The sequence below is a fragment of the Palaemon carinicauda genome, chromosome 22 (assembly GCF_036898095.1).
Source record: "Palaemon carinicauda isolate YSFRI2023 chromosome 22, ASM3689809v2, whole genome shotgun sequence".
Lineage (NCBI taxonomy): Eukaryota > Metazoa > Arthropoda > Malacostraca > Decapoda > Palaemonidae > Palaemon > Palaemon carinicauda.
The window spans coordinates 26,603,873-26,623,872 of record NC_090746.1 but is presented as its reverse complement, the minus strand read 5'-3'; the positions used below and the strand labels follow the sequence as shown (position 1 = coordinate 26,623,872).

The window sequence follows — 20,000 nt, the reverse complement described above, 5'->3', positions numbered from 1 at the left end:
TCACTGGCACCGTCGGTCGATTAGTTCGTTATGAATGTTGCATAAGATTTTTCATACAGTAATTCTGATCATCCTTTACATTCAGATCTTCTCGGACAGTTCCATTCTGTTCGTAATACTAGGCATGCAGTTAATTCTAATAGTCAGGCTTTCTTCATCATGAGGCTCAATACTACACAGTATTCTAGAAGTTTTATTCCAGCTGTGACCAAGTTGTGGAATGATCTTCCTAATCGGGTTGTTGAATCGGTAGAACTTCTAAAGTTCAAACTTGCAGCAAATGTTTTTATGTTGAACAGGCTGACATAAGTCTTTTTATCGTTTATATATGAAATATGTTTTGATGTTACTGCTTTTGAAATATGCTAATATATATTAATTATTTCTCATACCGTTTGTTTATTTCCTTATTTCCTTTCCTTACTGGGCTATTTTTCCCTGGTGGAGTCCTTGGCCTTATAGCATCTTGTTTTTCCAGCTAGGGTTGTAGCTTAGCTGCTAATAATAATAATAATAATAATAATACTGTGGCTCACACGCAGACACACACACGCACACACACACACACACACACATATATATATATATATATATAAATTTCTACCTCATACTTGGGATCGAACGCTAGCCCCTTCTAATGAAAGGCCAGGTCGGAACCAACCATGCCACGAGAGCCCATAAAAAGAAATCTGAACCTGACACTAATCTAGCTGTCCGAGGATTTACCTAGTGAGACATCAGTCTCTTTACCAGCGAGTTTTACCAGATTTCCCCGGGCCACCACGTGACACAATTGGTAGTAATTCATTCAAATTACCCCTAATGAGTCAATATGGATAAATATCAACACAACATCGTGTTCAAATAGAAATAAATTTCTACCTCATACTTTGGATCGAACGCTAGCCCCTTCTAATGAAAGGCCAGGTCGAAACCAACCATGCCACGAGAGCCCATAAAAAGAAATCTGAACCTGACACTAATCTAGCTGTCCGAGGATTTACCTAGTGAGACATCAGTCTCTTTACCAGCGAGTTTTACCAGATTTCCCCGGGCCACCACGTGACACAATTGGTAGTAATTCATTCAAATTACCCCTAATGAGTCAATATGGATAAATATCAACACAACATCGTGTTCAAATAGAAATAAATTTCTACCTCATACTTGGGATCGAACGCTAGCCCCTTCTAATGAAAGGCCAGGTCGAAACCAACCATGCCACGAGAGCCCATAAAAAGAAATCTGAACCTGACACTAATCTAGCTGTCCGAGGATTTACCTAGTGAGACATCAGTCTCTTTACCAGCGAGTTTTACCAGATTTCCCCGGGCCAAGTATGAGGTAGAAATTTATTTCTATTTGAACACGATGTTGTGTTGATATTTATCCATATTGACTCATTAGGGGTAATTTGAATGAATTACTACCAATTGTGTCACGTGGTGGCCCGGGGAAATCTGGTAAAACTCGCTGGTAAAGAGACTGATGTCTCACTAGGTAAATCCTCGGACAGCTAGATTAGTGTCAGGTTCAGATTTCTTTTTATGGGCTCTCGTGGCATGGTTGGTTTCGACCTGGCCTTTCATTAGAAGGGGCTAGCGTTCGATCCCAAGTATGAGGTAGAAATTTATTTCTATTTGAACACGATGTTGTGTTGATATTTATCCATATATATATATATATATATATATATATATATATATATATATATAAACTATGTAATACATTGTGAATTCTTGTGGGTGAGGAAAACTTTTAATATGCAAACATATTGCTTCCCTTTGACCTGATGCGCATGTACCATTGACGTTTTGGGATCGTTATTAAAATTGTGTAACCAAAATATAATTCAGTTGACATAAGCGCAATCAATTTCATGACAATCCATTTAAAGATCAAAGGTCTTTGATTTTAATAACATGCAGAATCCATTCACTTCAATGTCGTTAGTAGTGACCTATTACGTTTATGATTACATTTGAATTCATATGATACTCACAAATGGAGCAACTAAATAGATGAAATGATGTTTTATAAAGTTCCACGTTTACTGTATTAAACAAACAGTTCATCTCAACAACTTTAATCCTTTGTCGTTCATACTCATTCAACACCCACATTTCCATCCCGGTAAAGAGAGTAGTTTGGTCAATAATTTCTCCATACTTATTACCTTATCTTTTGCAGACATTTCAAGTCGCTTTAAAATATTTTGTATACATCCTACACCTATTTCGCTTCTTTTATTCTGTGACGTAACCCATCTTGCCACTATCCTTAATGTTTATTAACTGCAAATTAATGAGATAGTAAGTTTTATCTTGCCATACAAGGGACATGAACTCGTATCCAGGATTCTTAGGTAAAGTAACACAGCATTAGGCCTACGCCTTCTTTGCAAAGTTGTTGGCACCACTGGATTTTCGGTCTTCCGTTTTAACAAGTTAGTTTAACATCACTTTACATCAGAAATCTGCCAACTATATTATGTAGTTGAAAAAAGAAGACCATATCTCTTTGTAAAAGATTTAAAAATTTGAGTTCTGGTCCACTAACGTTTGGAAATAAAATTAAGAAACTAGTTGATATAATAATAGAAATTAGTGTTTTGAAACCATATTTACATAAAATATCTGCTTGATTTAGAAAAGAAACAATAAACGCAGGATAATACAAAATAGATGAAGTCTAATCTAGGATGCCTCAGTAGATGAATTTGTGAAATAAATTTAAGTACCCTGTGGATGTGACTATAAAACGTTTTGAATTGCACAATTACATCAAGCATGGAAGGATAATGATTGACAAAAAGCAATTGGATATAGACATAAGGGGAAAATAAAAAGAAAACCTGGCCTCCTTCTAGCTGGATATCGTTCCTCCATATATTATTAAAGAATAGTTGTTGTAGTGAAATATGTGCATTGAAAGTTTTGAAAACTGGTGACATTAGAAATGCATTTTCTTTGAGAGTTGAAAAAATCCCGTAGTATCAAATATGAAATGTTTAATTAAATGAATTTATAGTGAAATAAACTTTTTAGAATATTTCAATTACCTTACTGCGTTTTTTTCAATATCCCTGTTCTTGAATATTTCAAAAATACCTACTGCTTCGAATAGGTGAAGCCGGAACATTCGTTTAACTAAAAGTAACGCCTTTTGAAGACTCCATCTGACAGCGTCCATAACACGAAACCCTGTGGAAGCCAAGGAAGACAAATTGGTGACGTGACCCACTCTGAAGCTCAAGGATCGGTTGCATCATTTCCTATGCACGAGCTTATTTCAACGACTTTACAAGGAGGACAAAAAAATGCACTAAGGTCCCCCCGGTGCGCCTTCGAGTTTTGGAATATGTTGAGACGTTCAGAAATATTCCTAGAGCATTTTTCAATAGTCTCTCTCTCTCTCTCTCTCTCTCTCTCTCTCTCTCTCTCTCTCTCTCTCTCTCTCTCTCTCTCTCTCATCGATGATATGTGCCTTATTGTTGCTATTTTATTATGAATTCCATTCGGGTCATGATTTTTATCATGGATAAACTGTAATATGTAAGATACATTTTTAAGATGGATTATAGAATGAACATTCTGAATGGATTCCGATTTTTAAAGTAGAAGTGTATATCTCTTTTTAAACGCAATTCAATAATATAAGCAGTTAATATTACAATAGCAGCATTTCTCAGGTTTGCTCATATACGGGAAATTAAATTTTGATACCTATTATTATTCTAATAGTAGTAGTAGATATCACTAAGAATTCGATTTAACCGCGAATCAGTCATATTGTTTCTTGGATAAAAGTAAGAAGAGGTTTTCAGTATACTCCATGTTGAGTTTTAGTGCACATAGATCATGAAATTTGGAGGTGGCCGTTTATTCATTTGTAATAGCTATTCATGTATTGTAATTTGGGAAAAAACGCAATTTTACAGAGGCTTGTGTGAATATCTATGTCTGCATAAATTATAATTGTTTAGTTTTTTAAGTTGAATAATTAAAAAACCACAAATTAAATTATTCTTGGAAATGTTTTTATTATTATTATTATTATTATTATTATTATTTCCATAATTGTTATTATCATCATTATCATTATTATTATTATTATTATTATTATTATTATTATTATTATTATTATTATTATTATTATTAAAAACAACGAAAAGGACATCGTCTTACTCAATTAGCTCCTCGTGGACTGGTTGTCCAACTAAAGACCATCCCAATTCCCTGGTTTGACTTCCCTGACCGTTCATTTAGGCAGATCGTGTCCTGTGCCACATTTATGCGAGTTTTTAGAATATACTTTAGTCATACTCGTGATGAAATTACATTTGATCTCTCATAGTCGGGTGTGTGTGTGTGTGTGTGTGTGTGTGTGTGTGTGTGTGTTTTTTTTTTTTTTTTTTCTTTTTTTTTTTTTTTTTTTTTTTTTTGTGGTGGTGGAAGTGGTAGTGGCGATATAATGGGTGCAGTTCTACCCGATTTTTTTTCTTCAGTTGCGATCAGCATTTACAAATAAATTTTCATTTCATAGGTATCTGAATGTTTCAGAGTATCGCGATCAACTGAAAAATGAAGAGATTGATGTTAGAGATAAAATTGTGGGGAATGCCTACTAAACTTTACGCTTACATTTTCATACTTTTCATATATGCATAATGAGTGTAATGATACTAGTGATTGTTACGTGAATAGTGATATGCAAAGAATAATCTATAGTGGAAAGGACATTTTTGAAATATAGATTAGGGATATTTTTTAATTAGGATAATCAAATTATTGCTGAAATGAACATATCGTTATTAAAAAAAAAAAATAATAATAATAATTAAATAAATAAAAAAAAATCAGCCAACCTAGCACATATATGTAAAAACAAGCAGATTTTTTTTAAACAGCTATACTTTTGTACTATTATATTTAAAGGTTTAAAGGCTGCTCATGAATGGCAAGCAAGACAATGCCCTCGAGACTGGTCATATACGTGATCAGCTCCCAAGCCCTTTCTCCATCCAAGCTAGGACCAGTGAGGCCCAGGCAATGGCTGCTGATGACTCAGCAGGTAGACCTATATACTCCCCCCCCCTTACTTTAGCTCAGAAGGATGGTGATGTTGCAGCCACTAAAGGAACTAACGAGTTTGAGCGGGACCAAACCGCAATTTGCCGATAGGTTTCCGAAAAGAAATTACAGAATATTGTCAGCTAGAATTCTTGATGTCGGTGCTGTGAGAGCTGAATGCAAATATTCACATAAAATTTTCATTTCATATTTTCAATTCCGTTTTCTGTTCCGTATTTGTTTTACTTCAATATTCTCTTCAAACTATCACGATAAAAATCCTATCCTTTTTTGGAATAATTGCAAGAAAACATCAGCAACCCATTATTTGTATTAGCATTATCCCTTGGCATAAAGACATTAAAATCTCTCTCTCTCTCTCTCTCTCTCTCTCTCTCTCTCTCTCTCTCTCTCTCTCTCTCTCTCTCTCTCTCTCTCTCACTAGTAGGAAAAAACGACGCGTTTCAGACTCCTTTCCTTGGCCTTCAAGTGGGATTATGGATGAGTGGCTAAAGCTTTGTGAGAGACGCTAGACTAGAAAAAGAAAAAAAAATACTCTGGAGAATGCGGGCTGCATTGGCGAAAAAGTAACTATTGGAAAAATGTGCTGAAGGAGTAATGTACGTGTGCCATGCCAACTCTATATTGGGAAATTATGATTGGTACGTTATAAGTAGAAATTTTGATGCGTGACATATAGATAGAGAATAGTCCGCCCAGTAGGCTATAACCTAGCAAATTAAATAAACAGTTGTCTAAAATGTGCATTAACTTTTAGTTAATTTACTCAGTCAAGTACGTAATATATTTAGCATGCTGTAACAAAAATGGCAATTGTCTATTGTTTCTTATTTTTGCCTGTTATCAGTCTTTTGATTTACCATATGTATCTTATATAGGAAATCACAATTTCTATTCAGTTGAAAATTTTATATAAGATTCTTTGATATATTTAAGTTCAGAGCTTTCGAGTGGAAATATTATTTTACCCAAGTCATGTACATGGTCTTGAAGGAAGAGGCAATGCGGTTCTCTCTCTCTCTCTCTCTCTCTCTCTCTCTCTCTCTCTCTCTCTCTCTCTCTCTCTCTCTCTCTCTCTATATATATATATATATATATATATATATATCTATATATACATATAAATATATATATATATACATATGTATATATATATATTTATTTATATATAAATATATATGTATGTATATATATATGTGTATATATATATATATATATATATATATATATATATATATATCACTCTCTCATGTTGTTGAGCAGGATGTTTGATTGCCATCACACCTTGTTATCTTTTTATTTCATAACATTCATTAACCCTTTTTTTTCATGATTCGATGTATCACCAGAGCCGACAAGTTTTTCAAAACCAGGTAGTTATACGGTTTCGTCCTATTTTCAATTACTGCTGCTTCCACTCTTTATAGGAAATGCGAAAAATATATCCATAGAAGCAGGAAAACTGAAAAATTGCTGATCCACATTCATTATCTAATTTGGCTTGGATAGCTTTATTGCATTGTACAAACATGTTTGTACAGTAGTAATATTATCGTTATCAATTTTGTTCACGTGAAGAAATCTGTGAGGCCATTAACATATAGAATGAGATTCCATGAGCGGAAACGACAGAGACTTTTTTTTTTTTTTTTTTTTTTTTTTTTTTTTTTTTTTTAAGATTCCCTGGCCTTTCCTGCCAGAGTCAGGCTCTTGCTAATCTGCAAGACTTGATATTAAGATAAGTATTTATTTCCCCCCGAGGTCGAGAATCGCGAACTGTATGATAGCCTACTTTTCATTAGTGTGAGGTATGGATGGAGTGTGTGTCACACTTGAGGTGGGACAAACTTATAACAAAGGATAAGGTATGGCTTAGCAAACTTTATTCTCTTGCATATCAGTTTTAATCCAAGAAACCTTTTTATTACACTTATAAATGTTTAGACTTGAGTTGATGAATAATTTATCCATGTACAGAAACTTTACTTATGGGCGTGTTTTTTTTTTCAAGTGTTTGTGTCTGACTGGAGGCTAGGCAATTGACAACAACAAGCATGGGGAGTTTGGTGGGACCAAAGGTCAACGTGCTGAGTCAACTGCCATAGCTTGTTCCTCTTACTATCTATTTCAAGGCCCATGACACCCTCCTTTTTTAATATAGCTAATGAACTAGGCTTCTGATTAATGTGAAACCGAAACATTTTTTTTACTCATGCAAGGATGAAGGAGTGCAAGGGCAGGGGAGTGAAACCACCAGAGTTTAAGACACCGACCTAAAATTAAGAAAAATGGATTCAAGCATTTACTCCGGATTATTGTCTTATTTTATATCGAGAAATGTCATCTCAATTTTGTGATCATGGTGAGAACGGAAATTAAGACCTGGCAACTAGACGCAGAATGACGTGTGTCAACCATGACGTAGGGCCCCGTGACGTTTACATCTGCCACGGCCCCAATTCTGTATGGTTATCAAATGATATATAAGTTGTTGTGAATTATACTTTTTTATGGAATTTAGAGATGCTAAATAGTTATTATGTTTGAATAAACTCATTTTCAACCTCACATGTGTTTATTATTTAACGAATAAGCAATTCTTACGAAAAAGAAGACAAAATTAACTAGAAGCCTAGTTCATTAGTTTGTTGAAAAAGGAGGGTGTCATGGGCCTTGAAATAGATAGTATTCCACTCTTAGGTGGCGAGGAATCTATGGGGCTGATCAGGGGCCTGTGTATTTTTCAGCGTTCCTTTGGCCCCTAGCTGCACTTGCACTATATTCTCCTGATGTCCAACCTCTTCTAACTTTTACTTTATAGTGTAACTGGGGGGTTTTCCTCTTCCCACAAGCTCTAGCGCAGTACTATATATTATGTAGCCCAAATTCATTAATCCAATCCATATATTTACAGAATATTCACAATCTTTAATTGTCCTGTCCCTTGCCTGCCACTCTTGAGTGACCTTTAAATAGTGATAAGAAAATAAATTGATAATAATAAATCTTTTACTATATAGTGGAGCTTAAGGTAATCAGAAGGGATTTAATAATTGAAGATTACTTTTATGATTAGGACTGGAGCATGTTAAATAGTTTTTATCGAAATGTCATCTTAAGGTAATTCCAGGCCTCAATTAAAAAATATTTAAGAATTGTATTCGACTAGATTACATTGATTAACTAATTCATTCGTCCTGTAGGTTTTAATTCAAAAGCTCTTCGTAGACTAGTCCATTCTGTCATTAGTCACTGCCTGGTGAATCTTTTATGAGCTTTGAGAGACTTTTCCCCATCTAGTCCTAATTTCCCTTTAAAGGATTATTGGCTTTAACTAAAAGACATGGAGTAGGTTATAAGATGGTTACAACTTTTGAGGGGTGTATTTCTCTCCTTAGAAATTGTAAGGTTTTTTTTTATTTGGTATTTACAGATTCTAATAATTCCGAAAACTGATAATTTTCTACTGATACGATATAAAAGGCTTCTTTATGTTTATTATATTAATGCTGCTTATATACTTATGCCGAAAACAAATAAAAGTGAAACAAGAAATATGGGAGAAAGGTCATATTAAAGACCGATGGAGTTGAGACGCTGTCAGAGTTTTGCTGCTCATAACAAAGGGGGCTTAAGGCTTAGTTTACAAGGAAGTTATCTATCAAAAATATATTTCTCCATATTTTCTCTATATGAAGCCACTATGTTTTTCTTATTTAGAACTTTATCTAGAAGGGTATTGTTAATATTAGTACCTGAATGGTATTATGGGCAAAGGTGACATAAATATAGTTACAGATAGAGAAAGACAAGTGTAGTCAGAGTAAAATCACACTTTATTGCGAAGTGAAATTTCTAGTATAATAAATGTTTAGGAATGTTTATCCGCCGTAAAGTAGCCACAAGCAGATTACCATCACTAAAAACCAGGAAATTGAAAACTCATTACTCAAAATGAATTATTCATTAAAAAGTGAGTTTTGAGAAAAGTAATTTGTTATTTGAAATTGAACCAAATGTACTGTAAAAACAAAAAATTTTAATAAATTTAATCTGAACAGTTTAGAAATTTGAATACAAGAAATTCCATTACATCCATCAAAAAGGAAAGATATCTATCGCAATATTCCTAACGCTTCTTTATATATCATCAAATGTTTTTATATATTTATTACAGAGTTTACCCAGAACTATTTATCAGGTGGATTTTTTTCTCTCTCTCTCTTTGGTCTTTTTTAATCTTTTGTTTCATTCAATTCTGTGAAAACTTGTATATGAAGATAAATGGCATTCCTACTTTATCACGTACAGAATGTTTGTTCAAGGATAATGGCATTCCTAATTTATCACGTGAGGAGTGTTCATTCAAGGATAATGGCATTCCTGCCTTATCACTTATAGAATGTGCTTTCAAAGATAATGGCATTCCTGCCTTATGACATATAAAATGTTTGTTCAAGGATAATTTCATTCCTGCCTTATCACGTACAGAATGTTCGTTCAAGGATGATGGCATTCCTGCCTTATCACATATAGAGTGTTCGTTCAAGAATAATGGCATTCCTACCATATCACGTACAAAATGTTCGTTCAAGGATCATGGTATTCCTATCTTATCACGTATAGAATGTTCGTTCAAGGTTAATGGCATTCCTGCCTTATCGCGTACAGAATGTTCGCTCAAGGTTAATGGCATTCCTGCTTTATCACATACAGAATGTTCGTTCAAGGACAATGGCATTCCTGCCATATCACATAAGGCATGTTCGTTCAAGGTTAGTGGCACTCCTGCCTTATCACGTATAGAATGTTCGTTCAAGGATAATGGCATTCCTGCCTTATCACATATAGAATGTTCATTCAAGGATGATGGTATTCCTGCCTTATCATGTATAGAATGTTCGTTCAAAGTTAATGGCATTCCTGCCTTATCATGTACAAAATGTTTGTTCAAGGTTAATGGCTTTCCTGCCTTATCACGTATAGAATGTTCGTTCAAGGATAATGGCATTCCTACCTTATCACATATAGAATGTTCGTTCAAGGTTAGTGGCATTCCTGCCTTATCACGTATAGAATGTTCATTCAAAGGTAATGGCATTCCTGCCTTATCATGTACAAAATGTTCGTTCAAGGTTAATGGCATTCCTGCCTTATCACGTATAGAATGTTCGTTAGAGGATAATGGCATTCCCGCCTTATCACGTCTAGAATGTTCGTTCAAGGTTAATGGCGTTCCTGCCTTATCACGTACAGAATGTTCGTTCAAGGATATTGGCATTTCTTCCTTATCACATAAGGAGTATTCGTTCAAGAATAATGGCATTCCTTCCTTATCACATAAGGATTATTCGTTCAGGAATAATGGCATTCCTGCCTTATCACGTATAGAATGATCTTTCAAGGTTAATGGCATTCCTGCCTTATCTCATATAGAATGTTTGTTCAAGGACATTGAAATTCCTACCTTATCACATATGGAGTGTTCGTTCAAGGATGATGACATTCCTGCCTTATCACGTATGGAGTGTTCGTTTAATGATAATGGCATACCTGCTTTATAACATAAGGTGTGTTTGTGCAAGGATAATGGTATTTCTGCATTATCTCGTATAGAACGTTTCTTCAAGGACATTGTCATTTCTACCTTATCACATATAGAGTGTTCGTTCAAGGATAATGGCATTCCTTCCATATCACATAAGGAGTGTTCGTTCAAGGATAATGGCACTCTTGCCACATCACAAATAGAGTGTTCATTCAAGGATAATGTCATTCCTGCCTTATCACATATAGAATTATCGTACAATGATAATGGCATTCCTGCCTTATCGCAAGTAGAGTGTTCGTTTAAGGATAATGGCACTCCTGCCTTATTGAATAATGAGAGTTTGATCAAAGATAATGGCATTCCTGCCTAATCACGTATAGAATGTTTGTTCAAGTATAATGGCATTCCTGCCTTATCAAATATAGAGCGTTCGTTCAAGGAAAATGGCATTCCTGCCTTATCACATATAAAGTGTTCATTCAAGGTTAATGGCATTCCTTCCTTATCACGTATAGAATGTGCATTCAAGGCTAATGGCATTCCTGCTTTATCACATAGACTAGAGAATGATCGTTCCAGGATAAAGTCATTCTTGCCTTATCATATATAGAATGTTCATTCAAGGATGATGGCATCCCTGCCTTATCACGTATAGGATGTTCGTTCAAGGATAATGGCATTCCTACCTTATCAAATATAGAGTGCTTGTTTAAGGATAATGGCATTCCTGCCTTGTCACATATAAAGTGTTTGTTTAAGGATAATGTCATTCCTGCCTTATCACTTATAGAATGGTCGTTCAAAGGTAATGGCGTTTTTACCTTATGATGATTGGTATATGCATTCAAAGATAATGGCATTCCAGCCTTATCACATATAGAATATTTGTTAATGGATAATGGTATTCCTGCCTTATCACGTATATAGTGTTCGTTCAAGAAGGATGGGATTCCTGCCTTATACCATATAGAATGATCGTTCAAGGATGGTAAAATTCCTACCTTATCATGTGTAGAATATTCGTTTAAGGATGATGGTATTCCTGCCTTATTACGTATAGAATGTTCTTTCAAGGATAATGGCATTCCCTTCTTATAACATATGAATTGTTCGTTCAAGATTAATAGCATTCCTGCTTATCACATATAGAATGTTTGTTCAAGGATGAAGGTCTTCGTACCTTATCACATATAGAATATTCGTTAAAGGATGATAGTTTTCCTGCCTTATTATATATAGAAAGTTCGTTCAACGATAATGTCATTCCTGCCTTATCATATACAGAATGTGCAGTCAAGAATAATGGCACTCCAGCCTTATCATGTATAGAATGTTCGTTCAAGGATAATGGCATCCCTCCTTATTACGTATAGAATGTTTTTTCAAGGATAATGGGTTTCCTGCCTTATCACGTGTAGAATGTCAAGGATAATAAATTCCCGCCTTATCATTTATAGAATGTTCGTTCAAGGATAATGGCGTTCCTGCATTATGACCTATAAATTGGTCGTTCAACGATATTGACTTCCTGCCTTTCCTGCCTTATCACATATAGATCGTTCGTTAAAGGGTAATAGCATTCCTACCTATCACATATAGAATGTTCGTTCAAGGATGGTGGCAGTCCAACCTTATAACGTATTCAATGTTCGTTCTAGAATGAGGGCATTCCTAAATAATTACAGGTAGAATGTTCCTTCAAGGATGCTGGCATTCTTACCTTATCATGTAAAGAATGTTTGTTCAAGGATGGTGGCATTCCTACCTTAGTAAATATAGAATTTTCGTTCAAAGGTAATGAAATCCCTGCCTTATCACGTATAGAATGTTCGTTCCAGTATAATGGCATTCTTGTCTTATCACATATGGAATGTTCATTCATGGATAAGGGCATTCCTGCCGAATCACATATAGAATATTCGTTTAAGGATATTGGCATTTTTGCCTTATCACGTATGTAATGTTCGTTCAAGGATAATGGCATTCCTACCTTATCATGTATAGAATGTTCGTTGAAAGGTAATGGCATTCGTACCTTATTACAAATAGAATGTACTTTCAAGGAGGAATGCATTCCAACCTTATCATATATAGAGTATGCATTTAGGGACAATGGCATTCCTGCCTTACCACAAACAGAATGTTTGTTCAATAATAATGGCATTCCTGGTTATCACACATAGAATGATCGCTGAAAGATCATGGCACTCCTACTTTATAACATATATAATGTCCGTTCAAGGATAATGGCATTGCTGCATTATTACGCATAGAAAGTTCGTTCAAGGATAATGACATTCCTGCCTTATCACATATAGAATTTTTGTTCAAGGGTAGTGGCATTCTTGCTTTATCATGTATAGAATAATCGTTCAAAGATGATGGCAATCCCCTCCTATCACATATAGAATGTTCGTTGAAGGATGATGTCATTCCTACCTTATCACGTATAGAATGTTTGTTCACAAGAATGGTGGCATCCCTACGTTATGACATTTAATGTTCGTTCAAGGATAATGGTATTCCTGCCTTATCATGTATAAAAGGTTTGTTCAAGGATGATTGCATTCCTACCTTATCACATATAAAATGTTCGTTCAAGGTTTATGGCATTCCTGCCTTATCACCTATAGAATGTTCGTTCATATATAATGGCATTCCTGCCTTATCTTCTATAGATTGTTCATTCAAGGATAATGGCACTCCTGCCTTATCATGTATAGAATTACAATCAAGGATAATGGCTATCTTGCCTTATTACGTATAGAATGTTCGTTCAAGGATAATGACAATCCTGCCTTATCATGTATAGAATGTTTGTTCAAGAACTATGGCATTCCTGCCTTATCACTGTTACGATCCTCTTTGGGATCGAACCAGGTTCTTTTGAATTGATTAATTAAATTAGGATAGATCGACCACTACCCACTTTGAAAAAAAGTGAATATAGAAAGAAAACGCGCAAAAGAAAACATAATTTTATTTACAACTAGTCAAAGGTCAATGTTTCTTGATTGAGTACTTTGGAAGCACTGAACTAAACAAAGAAAATCATCTGATTACACTACACTCCAGCAAATAGGGGAACAGTTAAGATAGTAGACAAATAATACTTAAAAGATGGTACTCTTCACAGTAGCTCTCGATGGTTGACAGGAACGTAGATATTTTAGGTCTGGGCGTTTCGTGGTTGGTAATAACGGCAGGGGTCAACTCGTTCTGACATCTCGGACAAGTTGTCGTAAGGCTGGTCACGTCTGCATTCTGGTCCTTACGTTCCCTTTCTTTTTCTGTGCTTCTTCTCTCTCGTTCTCACTCGTCCTCTCGTTCTATTTTTCGTACTCTCGTTCTATCTTTCGTACTCCTCTTCTCTCGTTCCCGTTGAAGTTTGTATACCCCTGTATGGGAGGGGTTAACTATGGACAATTCCATATAAGGAAATTTTCTCCTTTCTTCATCCTCATTGGTTTTCCTTAAAACCACGCCTCTTTGATAATATCTTCACGAACGCTCTGCTGGTGTAATCATGATCCATATGGCGCTATAATTGAAGCCAGACATGTGTTTACCTTCCGTTAATGTATATTCTTCTGCGACAACACTGCTCTCATTGTCCTATGGGTCCTTCCATAATGCTGGCGCCCTCGGATTGCTACAAACAGACGATCGTTATGCCCAAGGTCTGCTGATCTAGTCATATCTAATAAATATCTTGATCTCCATCAACGACGGTGACAGTTTCCAGTAAACACTAGCGGGACCTCCTTCTCTCTGCTTCTTAAGAGTAGAAAATTCACATGTTTTAACATTCTTTTCTATATTATTCTATCTACCCATGACAATCACATATAGATTGTTCATTCAAGGATAATGGCATATCTATCTTATCACGTATAGAATGTTCGTTTGAGGATGGTGTCATTCTTACCTTATCACATATAGAATATTCGTTCAAGGATGTTGGTAGTCCCACCTTTTGAAGTTTAGAATGGTCTTTCAAGGATGATGGCATTCCTATCTTATCACGTATAGAATTTTTCTTTAAATATGATGGCATTTTTACCTTATCAACTTATCACGTATAGAATTTTCGTTCAAAGATAATGGTATTCCTACCTTATCACGTATTGAATGTTTGTTCAAGGATGTTAGCATTCCTTCTTTATTAAGTATAGATTGTTCGTTCAAGCATGATGGCATTCCTACATAATCACATATAGAATGTTCGTTCAAGGATGATGCTATTCCTGCCTTATCATCAAATATACTGCAGAATGTTCGTTCAAGGGTTATGGCATTTCTACCTTATCACATATTGAATGTTCATTCAAGGATGAGGGCATTCCTATGGTATTACGTATAGGAGGTTTGTTCAAGGATGGTGGCATTCTTTCCTTATGACGTATAGAATGTTCGTTCAAGGATGTCGGCCCTTTTACCTTATGAAGTATTGAAGGCTCGTTCATGGATAATGGTATTCTCGCCTTGTCACATAAATAATGTTCGTTCAAGGATAATGGCATTCTTGTCTTATCACGTATATAATGTTCTTTCAAGGATAATGTCTTTTCTCTCTTATCATGTATAAAATGTTCGTCATAGTATAATGGCATTCTTGCCTTATCACGTATAGAATGTTCGTTCTTGGATAATTTCATTATGTCACGTATAGAATGTTCTTTCAAGGGTATGGGCATTCCTGCCTTATCACGTATAGAATGTTCGTTCAAGGGTAATGGCATTCCTACCTTATCCCTTATAGAATGTTAGTCCAAGGATAATGGCATTTCTACCTTATCACGTATAGAAAGCTCATGCAAAAAAAAAAATAAAAAAATATATAATTGTAATATTTTCATAATTGTATTTTTCAGATAAGTTACTATAGAATTAAAGTAATGAATGTGCTTGTAGATTATGTCATTTCTTTTTGTCATACTAGTGTTTTTTTTTTTTTTTTTTTTTTTTTTTTTTTTTTTTTTTTTTCTCATCGTCCAAGAGGTTGATAGCTGTGTCTCTATTTTCCATAGTTTCATCTAAATCTCCAAAATTGTTAATAGTTTAGTAAATACAATATAACTTTCGAAAGGAAACATATGTTCAAGAAATATCCTTATCAGTGAAATTGTTTTACATTATGTATTCAATACCTTTTGCCATATGAATTTTTTAGAACTTAACAAATAGGGTGATGCATTCCATTTAGGTGACTCGATCCACCATGTCTGATGCTCCAGAGTAAAATATTATGGGACGTGATTGTAGCCGTGATTCACTATTGTTAGAAACGATTATGATTATTTCAAAATAGCTGATATGACCTTCAATTCCATAAAGTTTATTTATAAAGATCTTGAACATTTAACTTTTGATGATGCCACAGAGCTAGATATTTCGAAATTCTCGCTATTCATGAGGCTGTCTGGTTCTACAACTATTAATGATACTAAATCACATGAGAAACGTGACTGGTCATTTCCTATTATTGTTGTAATGGTTTCCTTACCGAATGTCAATAGCATCCTGATATTTTTGCCTATCAGAAAAAGGTATTCGAAGTGGTCATCTAATTTCTATTTACATTATCGTCCTAAGATGGCTGTTTCATCTATCTTCCCTATCATCTGTTTGTATTATCGAATGTCCACAAATCAGAATATTATTATTATTATTATTATTATTATTATTATTATTATTATTATTATAGACTTTCAGTGTTAATTTTACTTTAACATTAGCTCCCGCAATCGTAGCGTTTATGTTGAACAGAGAACTTTCACAACCGGCTGTTTTGTCCTTACTTGAAGATTTATTGATAGCTATGAGTTTGAAAAGGTCTTGTCATGTAATTTTTGGTTTTGATTGTGGTTCTTTGATGTCCTGGTCAATGTTGGTTTGTTCTTCTAGTCATATCTAGTTGGGGTTAAAGATGCTAAGATATCCAGGTTGTATATTAAAAAAAAAAACACCTTTGTAAATGCTTATTTTCCTATATTTATTTGGTTTTATAGTTGGCTGCTAATCATTTGAATGGATGTTTAATTATACTTCCTCTTCTTCTTCTGTTTATATCAGAAACGTTATATCTTTTGGATGGTTCATACAAAGGATAATGGACCTCATGCATATTAGTACGTTGTGATTGATATCTGTAGTAATAGAATTCAAACTAGAGGGCAATACCATTACCATAACAGCACATGTTGCATGGCACAGATGTTATGGTGAAATCTATGACTGAGCGAGACTTGAGAAATATCAGTGTACAATAATTAATCCATTATCCTGGAATCAAATAATTGCTTAACATTTTTCAATAATCTAATAGCAGTCAATCATTGCCAATCTTTGCAATGCAATGGCGAGTGAAATGCGCATATGAAAGAGTTGCTAAGTGTAGCACGAATATCAGTATCAATCTGAAGATAGATTAAAGCAAGGTTGAGGATTTTGATGAAAAGATACAATCGTTATATTGTTTCCCCTCTGAATGAAATCATATACAAATCACACCAATGAAAATGACAACTGACAAATTAAAGAGATTAAATTGGCCATTCCTTTATTTCGATCGCTGCCACTGTCACGTTCGGTATACCTCTGGTCTTTATATCAGAAGAAAAAAAGCATAAATTTAAATCAATTGGTTTTGAAAGAATATTCAATGTGCGATAGAGGCAAAAGATTGACATGCATTCTATCTGTTTGTCAGTGTGCCATTACCACGTATATTGACATTGCAACTCCAACGTCATTGAAGGGATTTCACACAAACGCTATAAAAAGGTAAACCATAACGCATATTATCTATTACAGGGCTGTAGACATTTCAGCCATATTATAGGGCTGTAAACATTTCAGTCATATTTCAGGGTTGTAGACATTTCAGTCACGTTATAGGGCTATTGACAAATCAGTCAAACTTTGTACGAAGACCATCACGCATAAATATACATAAGGATAGATCGCATATCCGTCTATCTGGATTTACCTGCCTGTTAGTGTGCCTGTCACGTTTGCCCTATCATCACCACTCTTCTACTTGGTTTAAGGGAAGTTTGTCAAATTGGTACGAAAATATAGCATCATGCATAGGCGTTCATGAACCAAGATAGATCCGTCTGTCTTTTCGTTCGTTAATTTTGATGCTTACCTTGGACATCACAAAATCTATTGGAATGATGGTCTCTCGGTTAAACTTTGTACACAGATACACGTTTATGCTTACCTGTGACTAATAGGAGATCGTCTGCCCCCGTGGCATCTATCTGACAGTTTTTATGTCCATCAGTGTGTCTGTCCCCTTTGCGTTATCATTACAATTTCTGCCTGCAAGACAAGAGATTTCCGTCTCATTGGCACAAAAGTAGACTGTCATACAGTAGATGAGCATGAAGGTAGATTTTGTCATTATGTCTCCCAAGCTTAACTTGGTTGATAGGAATTCAGTTAAACTTGTTTCAAAGGTAGATCGTTATTCACAGAAGTCAGTCACTGAGTCTGCCATATTACGTTGCTAATCGCAAGTTTGTCAAAAAGTGAATTATTGTCGCATCATATTCCGTAGATTCACACAATTTCAACTTTGACTTTGAATTAAGTCTTTAACCGTTATATTTCATTTCTGACATGCATACTCCACTAGTGAAGCCATTTTAGATCGCATTAATTTTAATGATTTTATGACCTTATTCATAGAACATTATTTTCCTGCAGAAAATAACTGCCGTTTAAGACATCGTATTTTACAAAATTATCTTTCCGGGAGAAAATTTATGTCCTCCAACATTTTGTCAATCGTAGTGCTCATAAAGTGGTGTCGGTCGGAGATGGGCAGCCAGCCTTTATTGTTTTAGTATCACTCCAAGAATATTTTTTTTTTTTTTTTATTTATGTTTAGATTAAGGAACTATACTTGTGTTGTGGCCTTGATCCACTTACTCAGAACTTACTCCCAAATCATAGTACCTCGGTTAGTTTCTATAAATTATCTTTGGAAGAAAAAACATTAATTGAAGCGTCCAAAAATAATTGAAATGATAATAACAATTGTGATAATAATTATGATGATAATTAAAGGATAATAGTTAGATTATGACAAATATTCAGTTCGAATTGTAATATAATTCAAACCGCAAATGCAATAATGCAAAGTAGTTTTATTTCTTTGCAAGTAAATGAGTTGGCGATCTAACGTCAGAATATTAAATGCAGCTTTATGTGAAAACGCAGCGAGAGAGAGAGAGAGAGAGAGAGAGAGAGAGAGAGAGAGAGAGAGAGAGAGAGAGAGAGAGAGAGAGAGAGAGAGAGAGAGAGAGAGAGAAAGTCAGTATTCAGTGGACTGGATAGAGCACGGATGTTCCCTGTGTCTATAAAATTTTCTCTTCTTTTTTCCGGCTGTGTTGTAATGTAGTGTACTCTACAAGAATCTCCGACGTGTCATTAAATATCCTTTTAATGGGGGTATATGAGTGACAAAAATAAAATTAAAAGATTCAGTCTCTGACGGAAGATAAACATTACATCGCAACTTTCGAATCTGTAATTTTACAAATATTTGACTCGAAAGGAACAATAATGTTCGACCGTACCATGATTGATATATTTATACAGGCTATACATATATCTATATTTCAAGACTATGACTGTTGCCTTTGAAAATTAAAGTATAATATTGCTTTACTGGTATACTAGTTTGATTATTGGTCTCAATAGTTTCAAAGCACCGAGAGAAAGGTCTCTTGTAGTCGTAGAAACCGGGAATAACATGTCAAGCTCAGTCAAGACCGGAATATCTTCGCATCGAATTATTGTACTGTATCAGTAAGACGTTGAGAGTGGGAATGAAATAGAGGGTGGTAGAAATGTAATCAGAAGATTAGAATTTCAAACTATAGAGCCACTACAGAAATGAAATCTATAATCTTTTGTTGGTAATTATTTGGTCCCGAAAATCACAACGAAGACATTGATTAGAAGGAAAGTTTAAGGCTCCTGTTAAAACGTTAGAATATTAATACACAAAAAATTAGTATACTTATCTTTTGATGCTTTGTTGTTCTCTTGTTCCATGATTTTTGTGGTATATAATCAAGGGAGAAAAGCAAAACCTGAAATATACATTTCTCAACAGGAAGATGGCCCATTCTGCAATTGACGGGTTGAAAGTCAATCTCGATTTTAGGAACTTTACGTACCCTCGCAAAGTTGGAACGAAGGTACCTTTATTTTGCACACACTTGCATACAAGCCAGAGGCGAAAGAGTCTGGCCCATGCCATGACAGCGGAAAGTATTGTGGACTAATATTGTTATGATGATATGTAGGGGGATATTGGTATTTGAATACACATTGCT

The 20,000-nt window shown here is 34.8% G+C and overlaps 2 protein-coding genes across 2 annotated transcripts in view; one reads left to right on the top strand and one right to left on the bottom strand.

The window, feature by feature from the left end:
- LOC137615833 (mucin-21-like) overlaps positions 1–11,014 on the top strand; it is a 14,235-nt gene extending 3,221 nt beyond the window's left edge. Inside the window, exons 4-5 of the mRNA XM_068345523.1 lie at positions 9,554–10,478; positions 10,710–11,014. Of these exons, the coding sequence (XP_068201624.1) occupies positions 9,554–10,478; positions 10,710–11,014 (1,230 nt within the window). The remainder of the gene's footprint in view (positions 1–9,553; positions 10,479–10,709) is intronic.
- The window catches only part of LOC137616379 (diuretic hormone receptor-like), a 399,151-nt gene that overhangs the window by 331,160 nt on the left and 47,991 nt on the right, over positions 1–20,000 (bottom strand). The window lies entirely within an intron of this gene.